Genomic DNA, 21379 nt, shown 5'->3' with positions numbered 1-21379 from the left:
CTGAGGCCAGTTTCCATTGTTTTGCATTGCTGGGGCAGCAAAGATGGATCGGATGGGGAGGGAACCTAGACCTGAGTCTCTTACCAGGACTCCTGTGTGTCAGACCATTACTCACACGTGCAGCTCTGCCCTGCCTCAGTGGGGAGTGGACTGAGCAGGTGTGCTGTGTGCAAAGCCATTAACTGAATAATTTCTCCTGGCCCTCCTGCGTTAATCCTGTCTCTGACACCACTCAGTCACAAGCACCTGGCTGACGGTATAGGGGAAGGCATAGCCCCTGTCTCCAGCTGGTGCAGCACCCATGGGGCATGCTGCACCCAGAGCACTCAGGAGGGGCCAGAACTGTGACAGAACAGCTCTGCAGCTGTTTTCATAGCCCTTGGATGTTTAGCCAAAGACGGGACAGTGACAGGCCAGGTGTAACGGGAAACAGCATCCACATCCCCTCTCTTTATTGATTGTAGACAGGAATTCTGAGGTTGGAACGGCTACTAATACTCCTCTTTGTGAGCCAACCTCCCACCAATCCCCCGGCTCTCCGCAAACACAGTCACTTTGTAAATGCTGATTCCGGCCTTGGTCTCCCTCCCCCAGTGCCCTGTCCTCCCTCACCATCCCTGTCCCCCCTCACCAGCCTTAGAACCCATCTGAACCTCTCTACAGAGTGAAGATCAGTAACTCATGTCATCTCAGATGTAAGGGTCCAGGATGGAACAGCTGACCCATGTTTTTCATCTCCCATGTCAAAGGAGCCAGGTGGTGAACTGACCCTTCACTTGATGAACAGCCTGATTATCCTCCCACGAAGGTGTTTGCTTTTCACACTGTACACAATTGGGTTCATCAGCGGGGGGAGAAGCAGGGAGATGTAGCCCAGCAGAATCTGAAGTAAGGGATAAGAGCCCTTCCCAAATCTGTGCATCACAGACAAGCTGATCTCTGGAGTATAGAAGAGCAGGAGGGCGCAGAGGTGGGAGACGCAGGTGTTCAGGGCCCTCAGGCACTCCTTATGGGATGCGATGCTCAGCACTGTTTTGAGGATCATCACATAAGAAAGGAAGATGAGCATTGAGTCCAACCCCATCTGGAAGAGTTTAGTAAACAAGCCATAGATGCTGTTGACTGTGATATCTGAACAAGCCATCTTCATGACCTCCTGGAACAGGCAGTAGGAATGGGAGAGGACATTGGCTCGACAGTATTGGAACCGTTTCAGAAGAAAGGGAAGTGGAAGTATTAGGACCATCGCTCTTAGCACAGCCACCAGTCCCATCTTGGCTATTCTCGGTGAGGTTAAGATGAAAGCATATCTCAGTGGGTTATGGATCGCAATGAAGCGGTCAAAGGCCATCAACAACAGCACAGAGGATTCAATGTATTGAAGCAAGTGGATGAAGAAGACCTGGGCTAAACAGGCATCAAGGCTGATCTCCCTAGAGTTAAACAAATATATGCCCAGTATCGTCGGTATGGTGGTTATCGATAAGCCAAGGTCTGTGACGGCCAACATGGAAAGGAAAATATACATGGGCTCATGGAGGCTTGGATCTGTTTTTACAATGAACAGAATGACTGAATTTCCTGTTATTGAAATAACATACATGAAACAGAAGGGGATAGAGATCCAGAGATGTGTGTCTCTATGACTCGGTAGCCCGGTGAGAAGGAATTTTATAGATTTGAATTTGGTGTCATTGACAGCTGACATAATGTACTGCGCAGGTCCGAGAAGTGCTGATATGTCCTTCCTAAAAAAAAAAAAAAAAAGATCAGATGCTATTTAGCATGAAATCATTCTGCTCTCAGGGCAGGTCTATAGTCTCCCAGATCTCAAGGTAGATAAGCAAAAACATACTGTTGGATTTACATGGTTCTGATTAGTCAGACTGGATCAGACTTGTAGTCCATCTACCCCAGTAACCAGTGGTCATGTCCAGATGCTTCAGAGGAAGGTGGAAGAAGCCCTAATATAGGCAACTATGAGATAACCTGCTCCCAGGGAAAGTTTTCCCCTGATACCCACTAGTTCGACATATTTTGCGGTGTAAATCAGTAAGGTTGAGAACCTCCTCAAAACTTTTAAAAAACAATTCTCTATACTGTAATTGGATTTTCTGGTTACTCAGTCCCTTTTTGAATCCAGCTAAGCTCTTGGCCCCATTGATACCTTGTGGCTGTGAATTCCACAGCCTACTTGAGCACTGTATGATTTTACCATTGTGACCTTGGAACATACAAACATAAGAATGGCTATATTGGGTGAGACGAAAAGATACTAGCCCAGTATCCTGTCTTCGACAGTGGCTTATGCCAGTTGCCCAAAGGGAATGAGCAGAACAGGTCATAATTAAGTGATTCATCGTCCATTAATTAATGCAGTGCTCTTTTTAACCCTGCTACACCCTTCACACAGACACCCTCTCGGGCCCTGCACTTCTGAGTGTGGATTCTTATATCATGCCATGTGTGTAAATATATGGCATGTTTATGGTGAAAACAGTCATTGTATTTATCTGTCCTGCACTGAAGCTATTTTTAAATGTCTTTTATAGCTTCATTATATGAATTATTTTTTTCTGCTCTCCTGATAGTCCAGGTCATGCAGCTGCGTCTTTCCAGCATATGGGATACATTTTTAGGGTCAGGTTTTTAATTCAGTAACAGTGATATCAACAACCTCCCGCCAGACTTTCATGTGCTCTGTTTGTAATATTTGTATTACAATGAATAGTTTGGGGCTAACATTTACACTTCTGTATCTTAGTACACACGTCAACCACAGCTCCTGAACTCACTCGGACTTGCTCAGCAAGCACTGTTCACCCACAGTGGGCTGTAGCCCAGTGCCCAGTCTGAGGGTGGGAGAATGGAGGGATCGCTTGTAGTCATCCCATGAGCGGGAAGACTACAAGGCCTGACATCTGGCACTCAGAGACCAGAGAGGGGGAAGAGAAGCCAGTAGCCCTGGAACTATAGTAACTATAGGGCAAAAATATGCCCTCTTGGACCTGTTACCACAAAGCAATGCAGCTCTGAATTCCTGCCTTCACAATCAAGCCAGAGAATAAAAGCTTAGAAAATGCATTTGCTGATTAAATTTCCAGGAGCAAATATACCCGAATAGATTTGGGAACGAGTCACTGAAATTCTTTGGGGTCTCTTGTCACTCAGCCGCTGGCAGGATCGGGCCCAGAGCACATGGCATGTCGAGAAATGGGCCCCTTGAGAAATTCTGACTTGGGGCATCGGGGTTTTAACACTCCAAGCTCAGGTTTCTGTGTAACTTGAATAACGCACTGAGCACCTTGGGCACATGCAGGGGAGGGGTCCCCAAGTTACCTAGTGCTGCCTGTCCTCCTACCCCTGTTACTGGGTCACTATGACAGCCCAGCCGAGTTCACTGCGGTGGCACAGAACATCTTCAGATTTAAACAGCTTGCAGCCTTTACCCTTCACTTCACATTTTAAAGATAGTGAAACCTGCCAACGTACCCAATTCCTGCTAGACGAGGAGCCGCTGACACCAGAAACCTTCACCTTAAAGGACAAGGAGTCATCGGAGAGGCTGCATGGGCAGCAGGCAGTATCTGTTCAGATAGGAAGGCAACTGTCTTTATGAAGCATGTCTGCACATTCCCTTGGGGGCCACTTGGCCATCAGGGAACCTCAGGTGCTTGGCTTAGTGTGCACCAGCTTTAACTCCCATCTCGGCAAATGGCAAAGTGCAGGAGGTCAAATCACAGGGGATGTGTGGTGATGCTACCTAATTGTACGGCAGAGCCAGCCCTGCTGCAGGCTCTATTCCCAGGATCCGGGCTTGTCATCACTGTTCATATGGTTCTGATTAGTGACATGGCTGCCTCGAGTGCGTCTGAGTGGTAATGATGATGCTGTCACAGCTCTGAACTTGCTGAAACAAAATAAAATAGAGTAATAATATGGAGCCTGATTACTCCCCGGCCGCCCCTTTCCTGCATTACAAACCCAGGGTGCAGCCCAGGGAAGGGAGATTCCACAAGGCTCCCTACATGGAAATTTCCCTCAGATCTTTCCAAAAAGGGAGGACCCTTCCCTTCTCCATGAGGAACAAGGAATAAGGAGGAGGATTTTGGAGGGGAGTGTGGGAGTGTCACGGGGATGCCGGGTGTTTCAGCACAGTCACCAGACCGGAGTTTGCTAACCATTGCAAACAATGGAGCAACAGACACAGGAGCCTCATCTTAGATGGTCTGGCTGGCAGAGATAGTCTGAGGGCAAAGGTCAGCTTCATATCTTGACCGTGTAACACGCTGAGCACAATGCACTATGGTGACTGGGCGCAGGCTCACACAGTTTTCAGCAAACGCTGCTTCCACAAGAAAGGAGCAAACAGAGTGGAAGATGCTCTCAGAGACAGAGGGAAACAAGGCTGGGTTGAAGCAGGGATGTAGCCATTTGTGGTCCTAGGGGGCTAGGGCCTACCCATTTAGCATCCAAGCCCAATCCACCAGCTGCTACTCCCGATTCCAGTTTCGTGCTCAGCTATATCTCTCTCCTGCTGGTCCAGAGCACTGATTCTCTTGTCTCTTGCCTCAGATAGGGGTGTGCCTCATGCGGGTGGTTTTGGGCCAGTAGTGGATTAGCCACTAATCCTTGGCTAAAGGTGTCACCCTGCTCCGTTCCACCCACCTGCTTCTCCTGTGGTGAAGCGAGATCTGGGTGCGGGGGATTGCCCCTCTCCCCACACCTGACTGCCGGAGAGCAGGTCGGGGTACTGGAATTGTGCTGAGAGTAGGAGTGGGGTAAGCCGAGCATCTCTGAATTGCTGGGTGGGGGAAGCAGAATAAGTCCCCACTGCCTAACCACGTGCCCTGACCCTACTCCCCGGCAGGAGTGCCGGGTGCAAACCCCTTCACCCTTGACCCCATTTCCACAGCAGGAGGGGGGCTGCAGAAGGGATGGAGAGGGAACCTCAGTTTTCCTGGCTGAGCCAAGGCCACACAAAACTCTAATCTGCCCCAGGAGATGGGGCTCCTGAAAGCTGTTTCTCTATCTCCAGAGCAAAGCCTATCTAACTTAGCTTGTAGTGATATATGAGCATGGCTGGATTAACTCTTCTGGGGGTTCAGGGCTATTAGAATTTTTGGTGGCCCTAGGCTCCAGGGTGGGGACAAAGATGAGGGGTTCATAGTGCGGGAGGGGGCTGCAGGTTGAGGCAAGAGGGTGGTTGCAGGAGGGGGTGAGGGCTCCAAATGTGGGTGTGGGCTCTGGGGTGGGTCTTAGAAGAGGTGTTTGGAGTGCAGGAGGGAGCTCAGGGCAGGGGGTTGGTCTGGGGGTCTCGGTGGGAGTTACGGTGTGGGAGAGGGCTTAGGGTTGTAGTGTGGGGTCTGGGAGGGAGTTAGGGTTCAGGAGCAGACTGGGGGATTGGGGTGTGGGGCCTGGGGAGGAGTAAGAGTGCACAAGGGGGCTCAAGGTTGAGTTAGGGGGTTGGGGTGTGGGGCGCTGACCTAGGGCAGGTTCAGTTTGGTGGGGGGTGTAGGTGGCTCTGCACGGTCCTGTGCTTGGCTGCAGATACCACCCCCCGCAACTTTAGAATGAGCTTCCTGATGATTGCAGTGATAAGGCTCTAGTTGGGGGGGGGGGGGGGGGACAGCAGCTTCCTGTTGCTAATTCTCAGCTTCTGGGAAACAGAGGCTAGGGACACCACACCTTCCCATCGTGGCTAATAGCCATTGATGGACCTATCCTCCATGAATGTATGGCCTTCACAACATCCTCTGGCAAGGAATTCCACAGGTTGACTGTGCATTGTGGGAGGAAATACTTCCTTTTATTTGTTTTAAAGCTGCTGCCTATTCATTTCATTTGGTGGCCCCTAGTTTTTGTGTTAAGAGAACAACACTTCCTTATGTACTTTCTCTACACCAGTCATGATTTTATAGACCTCAATCGTATCCCCCCTTAGTTGTCTCTTTTCCAAGAGGAAAAGTTACATTTCCAAGCTACATTCTTTTGAAAAGCCAAGGAGCTCTTGGGACCCATTCTAGTTTCCCTGCGTCCCTGACAGCATCTTCCCATCTGTTTACCTCTTTCTTGTGGAAGGAGCCTTTGCTGAAACCTGTGTGAGCCTGGCACCAAACCAGTGTTCCTCTCTGGTTCTAGGGGCTGGGGAGGGAGCAGCTGGAAGCTCAGCATGTTGAGATTACCGGGAACTCAGGGAACTAAACTCCTGTTACATCATTAAACAGGAACCCAAGAACTATTTCTTTTCCAGATGATAACGCTAAGTCATGCTTTCACCTGAATCTACTGAGGGACAAATCCATCGACCAGGCCGCAGAGCAGGGTCATATTGGACAAGCAACGCCACATGAGCTCCCAGTGTGACTTAAAATGGGCTACTGTGACCAATACGGACATAGGCCTGGAAAGGACCTCCTGGGTCAGTGTGCCTGGCCCCCTGTTATGGCAGGAGACCCAGGCATATCATCCTGTGAATAAGCCTGTGTAAGCAGGGTCTGAGTGAGTTCTCCCCCCGACAGCTGTCCAGGAGGGGAGTGACTTCAGAAGCAAACTTTATTTTCATGAACACACTTACTCTGCCTGGGTATCCAGTGACCAACTTTGGTTAGTGTTGGGTTACAAATCACTGTAGTACTGAATGCATTGGGGATGAAATGTTATCAATGTTACTGTTTTTATTGTATGAATAAAGGGGAGCAGAACTGTGCTTAAACTGCCCCAAATAAGGGGGTCACCCTGAGCTGAAAGTATCACATCAAGCCAGGGACTCGAATGCCAGATTCCTGTGAGGGTAATGTGGGGGGACAGGTGTCCTAGCCAGGATGTGTGGACTCATCCTAAGGGTCCCAGGTGTGGTTTAACATGTTCCTACCTACTGTTCAAAGATAAAGCTAAATAGGGACCATTAGAAGCCTTTTGTTATTTTCTGTGATCAAATGAGAACTGAAATCACTTGTGGTGGGACGGCATTTTTGCCTGGCCTGTTAAAAGTTGAAAATCACTAAGAGCTGATAATCACTAAGAGACTGACCTTCCAAGTTCAAAGCAGAGATACTGGTGGCAGCAGAAACAGACTAAGAGTCAGACAGTGGAGAGGAACTGAGTCTGGTGGGAGGGCCAGACAGAGCAAGTCCTCAGATGGCAGAGCAAGCAAGGTGCCTTCTTCCCCAGGTGGGAGGTAAACTCACACATATGCACCTCTCAACCCTGTGTCATCACTGACCAAGGATGACCACAGTGAGTGGGGTGAGGTGAGGGAGCAGAGAGGGGAACAGTAAAGTAACTTTTCATTGTAGAACTCAAGCATACGAGGCAGAAAACACTGCCCCACACATTCTGTCCTTCTCACACTTTTTTGTTTAAGAATCCTGCTTGTGACATTTTCCCTAATTGATATCGAATGACTTCTCTCCTTTAATTAAAAGTTACTTTCCTACACTCAGAGTTTGTGCGTGCGAGTGGAGAAGTATTTCCTTTCAGAGGCACCAAGGGGTGGGGTGTAATTTTCCCAGTTTTCTGGATGGGGGCACGAGCCGCTTCTCTGTTGTATTTCTGAATGATCCAACCTACATTCTTTTGGGAAGCCAAGGGGCTTTTGGGACCAGTGTTGTAGCTAGAACAGGAAAACTAGCTGGGCCCAGCTTTCAGGAGCCCCATCACCACCTACAGGGGCAGATTAGGGTTTTGTGTGGCCCTGGCTCAACCGGGAAAACTGAGGTTCCCTCTCCATCCCTTCTCCAACCCCCCTCCTGCTGGGGAAATGGGGTCAAGGGCTCAGGGGTTTGCAACCTTCTCTCCTACCTGGGAGTGGGGTCAGGGCACGAGGTCAGGGGGTGGGGGCTTGTTCCACTTCCCCCACCCAGCGATTCTGAGAGGCTCGGCTTACCCCACTCCTACACTCAGTGCTATTCCAATGCCCCGACCAGTTGTCTGGCAGTTGGGTGTGGGGAGAGGGGCAATCCCCCGCAACCAGACCGCGCTTCACCAGAGGAGAAGCAGGTGGCTGGAACGGAGCAGGGTGACACCATTGGCCCAGGACCTGTGGCTAATCCACTACTGGCCCAAACCCGCCCCCAAGAAGGCACATCCCTATCTGGGACGAGAGATCAGGAAATCAGTGCTCCGGACTCGCAGGAGAGGGATACAGCTGGGCACCAAACTGGAGTCGGGAGTCCCAGTTGGTGGATTGGGTTTGGATGCTCAGTGGGTGGACTACGGCCCCCCAGGCCCACTCATGGCTACACCCCTGCTTCAACCCAGCCTTGATTCCCTGTGTCTCTGAGACCATCTTCCACTCTGTTTGCTCCTTTCTTGTGGAAGCAGCTTTTGCTGAAACCCATGTGTGCCTGTGCCCAGTCACCACAGTGCTCTGTGCTCAGTGTGTTACAGGGTCAAGGTGTGAAGCTGACCTTTGCCCTCAGACTACGTTCTGCCAGACAGACCCTCTAAGATGAGGTTCCTGTGTCTCTTCTTCCATTGTTTGCAATGGCTTCCAAACACCGGTGTGGTGACTGTGCAGAAACTCCCGGCATCCCCGTGACACTCCCACACTCCCCTCCAAAACCATCCTCCTTATTCCTTGTTCCTCATGGAGAACGGAAGGGTCCTCCCCTACTGGAAGGATCCATGGGAAATTTCCATGAAGGGAGCATTGTGGAATCTCCCTCCCCTTCCCTGGGCTGCACCCTGGGTTTGTAATGCAGGAAAGGGGGCTGCCAGGGAGTAATCAGGCCCCATATTATAATTCTATTTTATTTTATTTCAGCAACATCACTGTGACGGCATCATCATTATCACTCAGCCGCCCTCGAAGTAGCCATGTCACTAATCAGAACCATTCGAACAGTGATGACAAGCCCGGATTGTAGGAATACAGCCTTCAGCAGGGCTGGCGGTGCAGTCCATTTAAGTTGCATCACCCCACGTCCCCTGTGATATGGCCTCCTGCAGTTTGCCATTGACCATGACGGGGGTTAAAGCTGGTGCACAGGAAGCCAAGCAGCTGAGATTCCCTGATGGCCACGTGGCCCCCAAGGGAATGTGCAAACATGCTTCATAAAGGCAGCTACCTCCCTATCTGAACAGATACTGCCTGCTGCCCATGCTACTTCTGTGATGACTCCTTGTCCTTTAGGGTGAAAACCTGGTGTCAGCGGCTCCTCTTCTAGCAGGAATTGGGTATGATGGCAGGTGTCACTATCTTTAAAATGTGAAGTGAAGGGGAATGGCTGCGAGCTGTTTAAATTTGAAGATGTTCTGTGCCACCGCAGCGAACTCAGCTGGGCTGTCAGAGTGATTCCGTAAGAGGGGCAGGAGGACAGGCAGCACTAGATAGCTTGGGAACCTGTTCTCTACATCTGCCCAAGGTGCTCAGTGGGTTATTCAAGTTACACAGAAACCGGAGCTTGGAGTGTTAAAAGCCTGATGCCCCAAGACAGGATTTCTCAAGGGGTCCCATTTCTACAGGTGCCGTGTGCTCTGGGCCTGATCCTGCCAGGGGCTGAGTGACAGGAGACCCCATGAAATGTCAGTGACTAGCTCTCAAATCTACTCAGGTTTATTTGCTCCTGGAAATTTAATAGCGAATGTATTTTCAAAGCTTTTGTTCTCTGGCTTGATTGTGAAGGCAGGAATTCAGAGCTGCATTGCTAGGTCAAAGAGGGCATATTTTTACCCTATAATTACTATAGTTACAGGGCTACGGGCATCTATTCCCCCTCTTTGGTCTCTGAGTGCCAGATGTTAGGCCTTGTAGCCTTCCTGCTCATGGGATTGAATCCCTCCATTCTCCCACCCTCAGACTGGGCAATGGACTACAGCCCACTCTTCTCCATATACTCTTCTCCATCCATGTTTGCAATGGGTTTGTCCTATTATCTCTTTGTTCAGTGGACATTTGTGTGATGCTGTCTCCTGGTAACTGACTAGAAGCTGTTTCTAACACTTACATTCACAGTCATGCACTCAGTAAGTCTGCAAGACTTTCCAAAAAGTCATGAGAGACCAGAACCGCTGGTCTGTGTTCCAGCAAAGAGTTTAGCTGAGGTGCAGGAAAGGGGAGTGGTATAATGGTTGTATGTAATTGACCCCAGTCACCAATTACATGAGCATGGCTGAAGTAACGAAAGCTTATGCTCAAATAAATTTGTTTCTCTTTAAGGTGCCACACATACTCCTGTTCTTTTTGTACATTTCAGTGGATATTAGTGCAATACCCGTGTTTGAAGTATTGACCCATTTGTGAAGCCAACTCCTCCCCTGCCCAGCTGAAATAACTGTCAGTGTCAGCTTGTAATTTTCCAAATATCTACAGACTGTTGCATGGGCAGAGGGTGCAGGTCCCAGGGGGATAAAGAGAAACCTGTAGGATGATCAAAGTCTCTGCATTCCATCAACATTGGCCATGGAAATCACTTCAGCCTCTCTTGAAGGGTTTCTTGGGGGCCAGAGTATATTACTGGGAGCATTTGGTGAGGGTGAGTTGATAGAGCCTGGTTCTGATTGAATTTACACATGAAACTCTGGCGTTAGGCTGTTGATATCACTGTTATTGAAATAAGGACCAGACCCTAAAAATTTATCCCATATGCTGGAAAGAGGCAGTTGCATAACTTGAACTATCAGGAGCACAGAAAAAAATAATTCATATAATGAAGCAATAAAACACATTTAAAAATAACATCAGTGCAGGACAGACAAATATAATGACCATTTTCACCATGCACTTGCCATGTATTTACACACATGGCATGATACAAAGGGCCACAATGAGAAGTGGAGGGCCAGAAAGGGTGTCTGTGTGAAGGGTATAACAGAGTTCAAAAGAGAACTACATACATTCATGGATGATGGATCTCTTGATGATGACCTGTTCTGTTCATTCCCTCTGGGGCACCTATCCTAAGCCACTGTTGAAGACAGGATACTGGGATAGATGGACCTTTCGTCTCACCCAGTATGGCCACTCTTATGTTTTTATGTACTAAGGTCGCAATCGTAAAATCACACAGTGCTCAAGTAGGCTGTGGAATTCACAGCCACAAGGTATCAATAGGACCAAGAGCTTAGCAGGATTCAAAGAGGGACTGAGTGATCTGAAAATCCAATTACAGTAGAGGATTGTTTTAAAAAAGTTTTGGAGAGGCTCTAAACCTTCCTGATTTACACCACAACATATATCTAAATAGTGGGTGTCAGGAGGAAACTCTCTGGGAGCAGGTTATCTCATAGCTGCCTAATCAGGACTTCTTCCACCTTCCTGTGAAGCATCTGGACATTGCCACTGGTTACTGGGGTAGATGGACTACAAGTCCGATCCAGTCTGACTAACCAGAACCATGTAAATCCAACAGTATGTTTTTGCGTATCTACCTTGAGCTTTGGGAGTCTGTAGGTTTGCACTGAGAGCAGAATGATTTCTTGCTAAATACCATATAATCTCCTCTTATTTTCCTTTTAGGAAAGACATTTCAGAACTCCTCGTACCTGCCCAGTACCTTATGTCAGCTGTCAATGACACAAAATTAAAATCTGTAATATTCCTTCTCACCCGGCTACCGAGTCATGGAGACGCACATCTCTGGATTTCTGTCCCCTTCTGCTTCATGTATGGTATTTCGATAGTAGGAAATTCACTCATTCTGTTCATTGTAAAAACAGATCCAAGCCTCCATGAGCCCATGTACATTTTCCTTTCCATGTTGGCCGTCATAGATCTTGGCATATTGATATCCACTATGCCGACGATAATGGGCATATATTTGTTTAACTCTAGGGAGATCAGCCTTGATGCCTGTTTAGCCCAGGTCTTCTTCATCCACTTGTTTCAGTGCATTGAATCCTGTTTGCTGTTGTTGATGGCCTTTGACCGCTTCATCGCGATCCATAACCCTCTGAGATATGCTTCCATCTTAACCCTGCCGAGAATAGCCAAGATGGGACTGCTGGCTGTGCTAAGAGCGATGGCCATAATACTTCCACTTCCATTTCTCCTGAAACGGTTCCAATACTGTCGAGCCAATGTCCTCTCCCATTCCTACTGCCTGCACCGGGAGGTCATGAACATGGCTTGTTCGGATATCACAGTCAACATCATCTATGGATTGTTTACTAAATTCTTAACAATGGGGTTGGATTCACTGCTTATCTTCCTTTCTTATGTGATGATCCTCAAAACAGTGCTGAGCATCGCGTCCTACAAGGAGTGCCTGAGGGCCCTGAACACCTGCGTCTCCCACCTCTGTGCCCTTCTGTTCTTCTACACACCAGATATCAGCTTGATTGTGTTACACAGCTTTGGGAAGGACTCTTATCCCTTACTTCAGATTCTCCTGGGCTACATCTCCCTGCTTCTCCCCCCGCTGATGAACCCAATTGTGTACAGTGTGAAAATCAAACACCTTCAGGTGAAGATAATCAGGGTATTTATCAAGTGAAGGGTCAGTTCACTACCAGGGTCCAGTGACATGGGAGACAAAATACATGGGCCACCTCTTCCATACTGGACCGTTATATCCAAGATGACATGATATTCACTATAAAGAGAAGTTCAGGTGAGGGAGGACAGGGCACTGCGGGAGGGAGACCAAGGCAGGCAGCAACATTTACAGAACGACTGTTTGTGAAGAGCCAGAGGATAGGTTGAATGTTCGACCATAAAGAGCTGTATTGGTTTCCACTCTAAGCTCACAATTCCTGTCGATAATCAATAAAGAGAAGGGATGTGGATGCTGTTTTCCATGGTCTGTCACTGTCCCTTCTCTGGCTACATATCCAAGGGCTATGAAAAAAGCTGCAGAGCTGTTCTGCTGTAGCAGGCCTGACCCTTTCTGAGTGCTCTGGGTGCAGCATGACCCCTGGGTGCTGCACCAGCTGGGGACAGGGGCTATTCAAGGGGCATGGTCACTCAGTCTTCCCCGGCACACTCAGTCAGGTGCTAGTGACTGACAGGTGTCAGACACATGATTAACGCAGGAGTCATGGTAAGAGACTCAGGCCTAGGTTCCCTCCCCATCCGCTCCATTTGTGCTGCCCCAGCAATGCAAAACTGTCTTAACTATAAAGGGAAGGGTAACAACCCTCCTGTGTACAATACTATAAAATCCCTTCTGGCCAGAGACACCAAAATCCTTTTACCTGTAAAGGGTTAAGAAGCTCAGGTAACTTCGCTGACACCTGACCCAAAGGAACAATAAGGGGACAAGATACTTTCAAATTTTGGGGGGCAGAGGGAAGGCTTTTGTTTGTGCTCTTTGTTTTGGAAGTGTTCGCTCTTGGGACTAAGAGGGACCGGACATCAATCCATGATCTCCAAATCTTTCTGAACAAGTCTCTCATATTTCAAACTTGTAAGTAATAGCCAGACAAGGCATGTTAGTTTTATTTTTGTTTTCTCAACTTGTGAATTTTTCCTTTGCTAGAGGGAGGTTTATGCCTGTTTTGCTGTAACTTTGAAACTAAGGCTAGAGGGGGTTCCTCTAGGCTCTTTGCATCTGATTACCAAGTAAAGTTATTTTCCATCCTGATTTTACAGAGATGATTTTTGCCTTTTCTTTAATTAAAATTCTTCTTCTAAGAACCTGATTGATTTTTCATTGTTTTAAGATCCAAGGGTTTGGGATCTGTGTTAACCAGGACTAATTGGTGAGGGTATACCCTCAAGCCTACCCAGAAAAAGGGGTGTAAGGACTTGGGTGGGGGATTAGTCACAAATCTGCCCAGGAAAGGGGGGGGGTTAGAGACTTGGGAAATATTTGGGGAAAGGCAGAGATCCAAGTGGCTCTCCCCTAACACGCTTGGAACACGCCTGGTGGTGGCAGCTTACTGTTAACCTAAGCTGGTAAATAAGCTTAGGTGGTTTTCATGCGGGTCCCCACATCTGTGCCCTAGAGTTCAGAGTGGGGAAGGAACCCTGACAAAAACAGAGGAAACTGGCCTCAGCTCAGGCCCAGCTAGCTCCTATCCCAGCCCAGCCCATTCAGGGTAGGGTGACCACATTTTCAAAAGGCAAAAGCGGGACACAGGCCGGGAGCCCTGTTGCCTCGGTGACCCCGCCCCTGCCCCCCTTTTTCCTGCTGGAGGCCCCACTCCCTGCTCCTCTTATTCCACCGAGGCTACACCCCCTGTCCAGGCCAAAAGCCAGAGCCAGGCCATAGAAAGAGCTGATCTGGGAGACAGAGCCTCTGTGAGGAGCCCCAGATCCTCCACCTGCCCTAGACAAGGGACTGGGGGGGACAAGAGAATGCCCCAGCCTATGTCCCTGCCCCTCAGGACACATCCCCAGAGAAGGTGGAGAGTCTAGGAATCCCCACAGCAGCCTGGGCTCCCGGGGTAGCTGTAACCGTGCTTTTGTGGGTCACAACTGAAAATATCAAATTCAGGACAAACTGCTGAGAAATAGGGCAGAGAGGCCCCCAAAGTCGTGGTTCTTCTCCTGTGAGATATACCAAGGATGACCACAGTGAGTGGGGTGAGGTGAGGGAGAAGAGAGGGGCATGGTAAAGGAACTTTTTGTTGTAGAACTCAAGCATATGAGGCAGAAAACACTGCCCCACATGCACTGTTCTGCTCACAGTTTTATGTTTATGAACCCTGCTTGTGGCATTTTCCCTAATTCATATCGGATGACTTCCCTCCTTTAATTAAAAGTTACTTTCCTACCCTCAGACTTTGTGCTTGCAGGTGGAGAAGTATTGCCTTTCAGGGGCACCAAGGGGTGGGGTGTAATTTTCCCAGTTTAGTGGATGGGGGCTCGAGCTGCTTCTCTGTTGTATTGTTGAAAAGGAACCACTAGAGATTGAAGGCGGCCCTGGTTGCTGCTGCCTCCACCTGGCAGAAGGATGACATCTGCCAAGCTCCATTGTAAAACCACCTGGGTTGTTTGCTCAACACTGCTCCTGTTGGGAAGCTGTTCCAGAACATCCCTCCTCAGATGGTCAGAAACCTCCTTCTCCTTTCCAGCCTCAGTTTACTTCTGGTCAGTTTGTCCTTGTGCCAACACTGTATTTTAGCTTCAGGAGCTCATCTCCCTCCCTGGTGTTTACTCCCCTGATGTATTTATAGAGCAATTGGATCCCTGCTCAGGCTGCCTTGTCTTAGGCTAAACCTGTAAAGGTCTTTCAGTCTTCTCCTAAACCAGGCCTTCCATTGCCCTGACCATGCTCTGCAATTCCAACCTGAATTCTTTTTTTGGAATAGGAGTGACCAGAATTTTATACAGTTTGCCAGAGGCGGTCTCACCAATGTCTGGTATGAGGATATTAAAGCCCTGGCTGGGATGATATAGTTGGGAATTGGTCCTGCTTTGAGCAGGGGGTTGGACTAGATGACCTCCTGAGGTCCCTTCCAACCCTGATATTCTATGATTCTATGATTAATTCTTCCTTTTCTCACCAGACGCATTCTAGGATCTCATGTGCCTTGTACATCCCCATATCAAGACTGGATGCATTCCTGGAAGATAAGTTTTAGATTATTACAAGAAATGTATTAGACAAACACAAGTCATTGTGGTCAATACAGAGGTAACTGGGTGAAATTATGAATCATGAACAAGTAGCTACTCTGAATGCTGATAGGCACTCAACAAGGACATATGCTGGCCAAGAAGAATCAAGATTGTCACAATAAAACTCTGATATATGGTCTCTTTACCCGCTAAACTAGGTCATTGCCTGTCATGACAGGTGAAGAGAAAGTAATTAGGGAATTGTTATTTACTGTTTCTCATAACCCAAGAACTAGGGGTCGTGAAAAGAAATTAATAGGCAGCAAGTTTCAAACAAAGTTTTTCTTTACACAACACACAGTCATCTTGTGGAACTCCTTTCCAGAGGATATTGTGACTTCCAAGACATTAAAATGTTTAAAAAAAGAACAAGTTAGGAGGATTCTTGGAGGATAGGTCCTACAATGGCTATTAGCCAGAATGGTCAAGGATAGTGTCCGTAGCCTCTGTTTGCCAGAGCTGGGAATGGGCAACAGGGGATGGATCAATTATCTATTCTTTCCATTCCTCATGGGGCATCTGGCATTTGCCATTGGCAGAAGACAAGATACTTGGCTAGATGTAATATCAGTCTCACCCAGTATGGCCATTCTTATATTCTTAATTATCCCACTCTTAGAGTTTGGAACAACACCCCATCTCTGCTAAATGCTTATCACCAAGTAGATCCGACTCAGTCTCTTCCTTTTGGGTACTTGTGACCAGAGCTATATAGTTACCCGCAGCCTCCTTAAAACAAATAGGTTTAAGATTAAGCAGCACAAAGCATTAGAAAAATTGGTTTTAAAATAACAGACAGCTGTCACACATCTACACTCATCTATCATATCACTGACATCTAAGGTAGACAGGCTTTGCTATGGAGATAGAGTACCAGAACTGGCCCAAATTAAATTCTTTCAGGAAGCCAAGGAACTCTTGGGACCCAGCTTAGGTTCCCTGTGTCTCTGAGAGCATCTTCCCATCTGTTTGCCCCTTTCCTGTGGAAACAGCCTTTGCTGAAACCTGTGTGAGCTTGACCAAGTCACCATTGTGCTCCGCCGTCTCCATGTTACAGAGCCAAGGCGTGAAGCTGACCTCTGCCCTCAGACTGCTTTAACAGGTGCTCCTTTCTCCTCAGTTAAATCCATTCAGACTGTGTAGCTTGCACACACTGGTCCGCTGACTGTGCTGAACCACTTGGAATCCCTGTGATGCTCCAATATTCCACTCACTGTCAAGCCTGAGCACCCCACATTTGCCATGAAAACAAAGGGGCTGGACTCATGGGGCATGCCAGAATCCAGTTGTCACAGGAGGCTGTGGTAAGAAGCCTTTTGTAGAGAAATGTCAGAGGTGTTGCTCTGTGAAACCCTGAAACAGCCCCGATCTTAGGGACTCAGAGTATCTGAACACCTTGAATGTATTTATCCTCCTGCCATCTCTACAAGGCAGGGTTGGGCTGTTATCCACCTGAACACAGGCGTGGAGACAACCAATGGCTTGCCCATGGACACAGAAGACAAGGGAATTAAACGTGCCTGTCCTGAGTCACAGAGCAGTGCCTAGACCACAGCCCCAGGCTTCCAGCCATCTGAGTGGTGACAGGTCTAGATGTAATCTCTGCTGCACCTGCAGAGCTCCGCCTCCCGGCCATGCTGTACAGAGCGCTGATAGGAAGGAGCGAGTTACAGAGGTTTGATTCTCTGGCTTGTTCTCCCCCTGCCTCAGCAGAGTTGAGAGCAGCCCGGGCACTTGGCTAACCTCTGCCTGACTTGAACAGCTTCCAAGAGCACAGTTCACTCTGACCATGTTCATACGGATCAGTGCCACCACTGAGTGTCCCCTGAGGGCTTGAGGTAGCCCTGCAGGCACCCTGCTCTGCCCTCTAGGGCAGGGGTTCTCAAACTGGGGGTTGGGACCCCTCAGGGTGTCATGAGGTTATTACATGGGGCGTTGTGAGCTGTCAGCCTCCACCCCAAACCCCGCTTTGCCTCCAGCATTTATAATGGTGTTAAATATGTAAAAAAGTGTTTTTAATTTATAAGGGGGGTCGCACACAGAGGCTTATTGTGTGAAACGGGTCACCAGTACAAAAGTTTGAGAACAACTCCTCTAGGGTTCTTGCAATGACTTACTCTCTGGCGGGAATATTTAAAACAAGAGCTCCATTTGAGGGGTCACGTTTATTCAGGCTTCTCCAAAACACAAGGTCTCCTATCCTCCAACTTGACCTGTCTGCTTTACTCAGGAACACCCTATCACCCTTGTTGCTGGTGTCTGCATTGCTTCAGACTTGCTGCAACCCCTTTTCCCTTGAGCCCCTCCCCCGCATCTCTTATCACTAGGCCCTGCCCCCTGCTACTCCACTTCCCCTGAGGCTCGGCCTCAGGGCCATGCCAGTGCTGGGCAGTTGCAAGAGCTACTGTGATGTTTTATGATCAAACTACGATCATGTAGATCACTTTCACAACCACTGTTCTATATTTGCAACACATTTGTACAAAATCTTACATGTAAGATGTCTATGATAAGGTTATGATTTGCTGGTCATGGTTGTGCTATCTGTATGCATGTATAATTTTTGTATTTGAAGGTATGACTATTTTCTCTATATCTGAATTTCAAATGTTTGCTCCTAGAGTAATGCCCACAAACTAGTTAGCCTGCAAATCTTGGTGAGACTATTCAAATTAGGGGCTCATCAAGAAACACTTAACTGACAATGGACCATGGGAGATGCCCATCTACACTGAATGGACTGTTCTGCAAACATTCTGTCCGGATATAGGTAATAATTTCCTGCTGTGACTGAACAAAATTATACATGAATATGTGACTTCCTCATGTGATTCCAAACCCCAACTTCTCACCTGTAACTTTCCACTAGCTGTGCTGTGGGTGGTGTTAGAAATGGTAGGCTTCCCTGCACATGGCAGATGCTATAAAAGGCTATAAAGAGAAACACCTCCTTTTTGCTTCTTTCCTGCTCAAGCCTCTGGACTATGAACTTATACTAATGGGAGCAATTTGAACCAGTGGTCTCAGGTCCTTCCAATGGAAGGAACCAGAGACTTATCAAGCCAGCAGCTTATTCCATCACTGCTACAAGCCTGTGGTAAGAACTTTGCATTTATTGGTCGGAAGATGTTCTCCGAGACATAGGGAAACTAGAATGGGTCCCAAGAGCTCCTTGGCTTTCCAAAAGAATGTAACTTGGAAATGTAACTTTTCTGCTTGATGAAGAGACAATTAAAGGGGGATATGATTGAGGTCAATAAAATCATGACTGGTGTGGAGAAAGGAAAGAAGGAAGTGTTGTTTACTACTTCTCTTAACACAAAAACTAGGGGCCATCAAATGAAATGATTGGCAGAAGGTTTAAAACAAATAAAAGGAAGTATTTCTTCACATAATGTACAGTCAACCTGTGGAATTCTTTGCCAGAGGATGTTGTGAAGGCCAATCCTATAGCAAGGTTCAAAAAAGACCTACATACATTTGTAAGCAGAGTCATCCCCACAAACAGCTCCGCTTGCCGTTCCTTGGGCCGCTCTAACTGTGCCCGCAAGGCTCCGCACCGCTTGCTCGCTGCGCCTCCAGTCATCCCCACAAATTAATCTGCCAGCTGCTTAGCAATATAGCTCAGGCTCCCTCACTAGTTAACACAGCACTTAATAACTTTAACTCTTTTGTGAATTCAGCTCAGAGTAGGGGAGCCCCAGTGCTGGTGCACTATTGGCCCAAAGTGGATTCAGCTCTGCAGCCTGTAACTAAACTCCTAATGGAATGAAAGTTAGCTCTGACAGTCAACAGTGGAGAGAGGAGATGGTGCAATTGGTGTTTCAAGCCCTCAGAGAGAGAAGGAGTAGGCATATCATCAGATAAAAATACCTGTCCAAATCCACTCTCAATTCAATGGGTTTTGTAACCCATGCCCCTTGTCAAGCAAGTGCTACTTAGGTAATGGTGAAGGACTCACTCAGTCTTTCTGTCATACAACAGTTTCACTGGCCTTGATTCACAGAATCAGGGTAACAAAACTTTATTCTTCCTGCCCCAATAACAGAAAAACTGGGGATCCCACCCCATCCAAAGTAACCATTTTCAGTTGCTGTTGTTTCATGCCAGGCGAGTGGGTGTGCCTATGCAAACAAGATCAGCCCCTGGAGTTCTTTTCCACACTCGCCATAATTCACCCCCAGATGTCAGGGTAGAGTTCATCCTGACTCTGCTTACACATTCATGGAGGATAGATCCAGCAATGGCTATTAGCCACGATGGGAAGGCGTGGTATCCCTAGCCTTTGTTTCCCAGAAGCTGGGAATTAGCAACAGGATGCTGCTGTCCCCCCCTTCCAACTAGAGCCGTATCACCGCAAGCATCAGGAATCTCCTTCTGAAGCTGCAGGGGGTGGTACGTACAAGCAAGTGCAGGGCCGCACGTAGAGACCTGCACTCCTCACCAAATAGGACCTGCCCCAGGTCAGTGCCCCACACCTGGAACCCCCTTGTGCACTCTTACTCCTGTCCAGGCCCCGCACCCCAACTCCCAGCCTGCTCCTGAACCCTAACTCGCTCCCAGACCCCCAGACCAACCCCCTGCCCTGAGCTCCCTCCTGGACTCCAAACACCTCTTCCTCAAACCCAGCCCAGAGCCCACACCCAGGTTTGGAGCCCTCACCCTGTCATGCACCCACCCTCCTGCCTTAACCTGCAGTCCCCTCCCACACCCTGAACCCCTCATCTTTGTGCCCACCCTGAACCTTAGGGAGCCCCACAAATTCTAATAGCTCTTGGCCCCCAGAAGAGTTAATCTGGTCCTGCTCACATATCACTACAAGTTAGACAGGCTTTGTTCTGCAGATAGAGAAACAGCTTTCAGGAGCCCCATCTCCTGAGGCAGATTAGAGTTTGGTGTGGCCTTGGCTCAGCAAGGAAAACTGAGGTTCCCTCGTCAACCCTTGTGCAGCCCCCCTCCTCCCGGGGAGTGGGGTCAGGGCACGCGGTCAGGCAGTGGGGGCTTATTCCGCTTTCCCCCATCCAGCGATTCTGAGATGCTGGGCTTGCCTCACTTCTCTGCCCAGTGCTATTCCAGTGCCCCAACCCACTCTCCGGCAGTTGGGTGGGGCGCAGAGGGGCAACCCCCCTCACCCAGATCTTGCTTCACCTCATGAGAGGAAGGTGGGTGACACCATTGGCCCAGGACCAGTGGCTAATCCACTACTGTCCTAAACCTGCCCCAACGAGGAACACCCCAATCTGGAGCAAGAGACAGGGAATCAGTGCTCCGGACCGGCAGGAGAGGGATACAGCTGGGCACCAAACTGGAAACGGGAGTCCCAGCTGGTGGATTGGGCTTGAATGCTAAATGGGCGGGCCCTGGCCCCCTAGCATGTGTCTCTGAAAGCAGCTTCCCATCTGTTTGCCCCTTTCTTGTGGAAGCAGCTTTTGCTGAAACCCCTGTGATCCTGGGCCCAGTCACCACAGTGCTCTGTGCTCAGTGTGTTATGGGGTCAAGGTGTGAAGCTGACCTTTGCCCTCAGACTACTTTCTGCCAGCCAGACTGTCTAAGATGAGACTTCTGTCTGTTCTTTGCAATGATTTGCAAACACCGGTCTTGTGAATGTGCTGAAACTCCCGGCATCCTTGTCACACTCCCACACTCCCCTCCAAAATCCTCCTCCTTCTCCCTTGTTCCTCACAGAGAAGGGAAGGGTCCTCCTGTACTGGAAAGATCTGAGGGAAATTTCCATGTAGGGAGCCTTGTGGATCTCCCTTCACTTCCCTGGCCTGCACCCTGGGTTTGTAATGCAGGAAAGGGGGCTGTCAGGGAGAAATCATATCCCATAGTAACAAAGAGTCCAACAGATGTATTGGAGCATAAACTTTC

General features: G+C 48.5%; 2 protein-coding genes across 2 annotated transcripts; one reads left to right on the top strand and one right to left on the bottom strand.

Annotated features, from left to right (window-relative positions):
- Positions 1 to 772: 772 nt before the first annotated feature.
- On the bottom strand, positions 773 to 1708 carry LOC101949379 (olfactory receptor 51G2-like). The gene has a single exon (XM_005311796.2). The coding sequence runs from the start codon at positions 1706 to 1708 to the stop codon at positions 773 to 775; it is 936 nt and encodes a 311-aa protein (XP_005311853.2).
- A 9793-nt stretch (positions 1709 to 11501) lies between these two features.
- LOC101953105 (olfactory receptor 51G2-like) lies at positions 11502 to 12437 on the top strand. Its single transcript, XM_005311809.4, has one exon. The coding sequence runs from the start codon at positions 11502 to 11504 to the stop codon at positions 12435 to 12437; it is 936 nt and encodes a 311-aa protein (XP_005311866.2).
- Positions 12438 to 21379: the final 8942 nt, after the last annotated feature.

Source organism: Chrysemys picta, chromosome 1 (genome assembly GCF_011386835.1).
Source record: "Chrysemys picta bellii isolate R12L10 chromosome 1, ASM1138683v2, whole genome shotgun sequence".
Taxonomy (NCBI): domain Eukaryota; kingdom Metazoa; phylum Chordata; order Testudines; family Emydidae; genus Chrysemys; species Chrysemys picta.
Note: the sequence above shows the minus strand (reverse complement) of the source record. Positions and strands in the feature narration are given on the sequence as shown.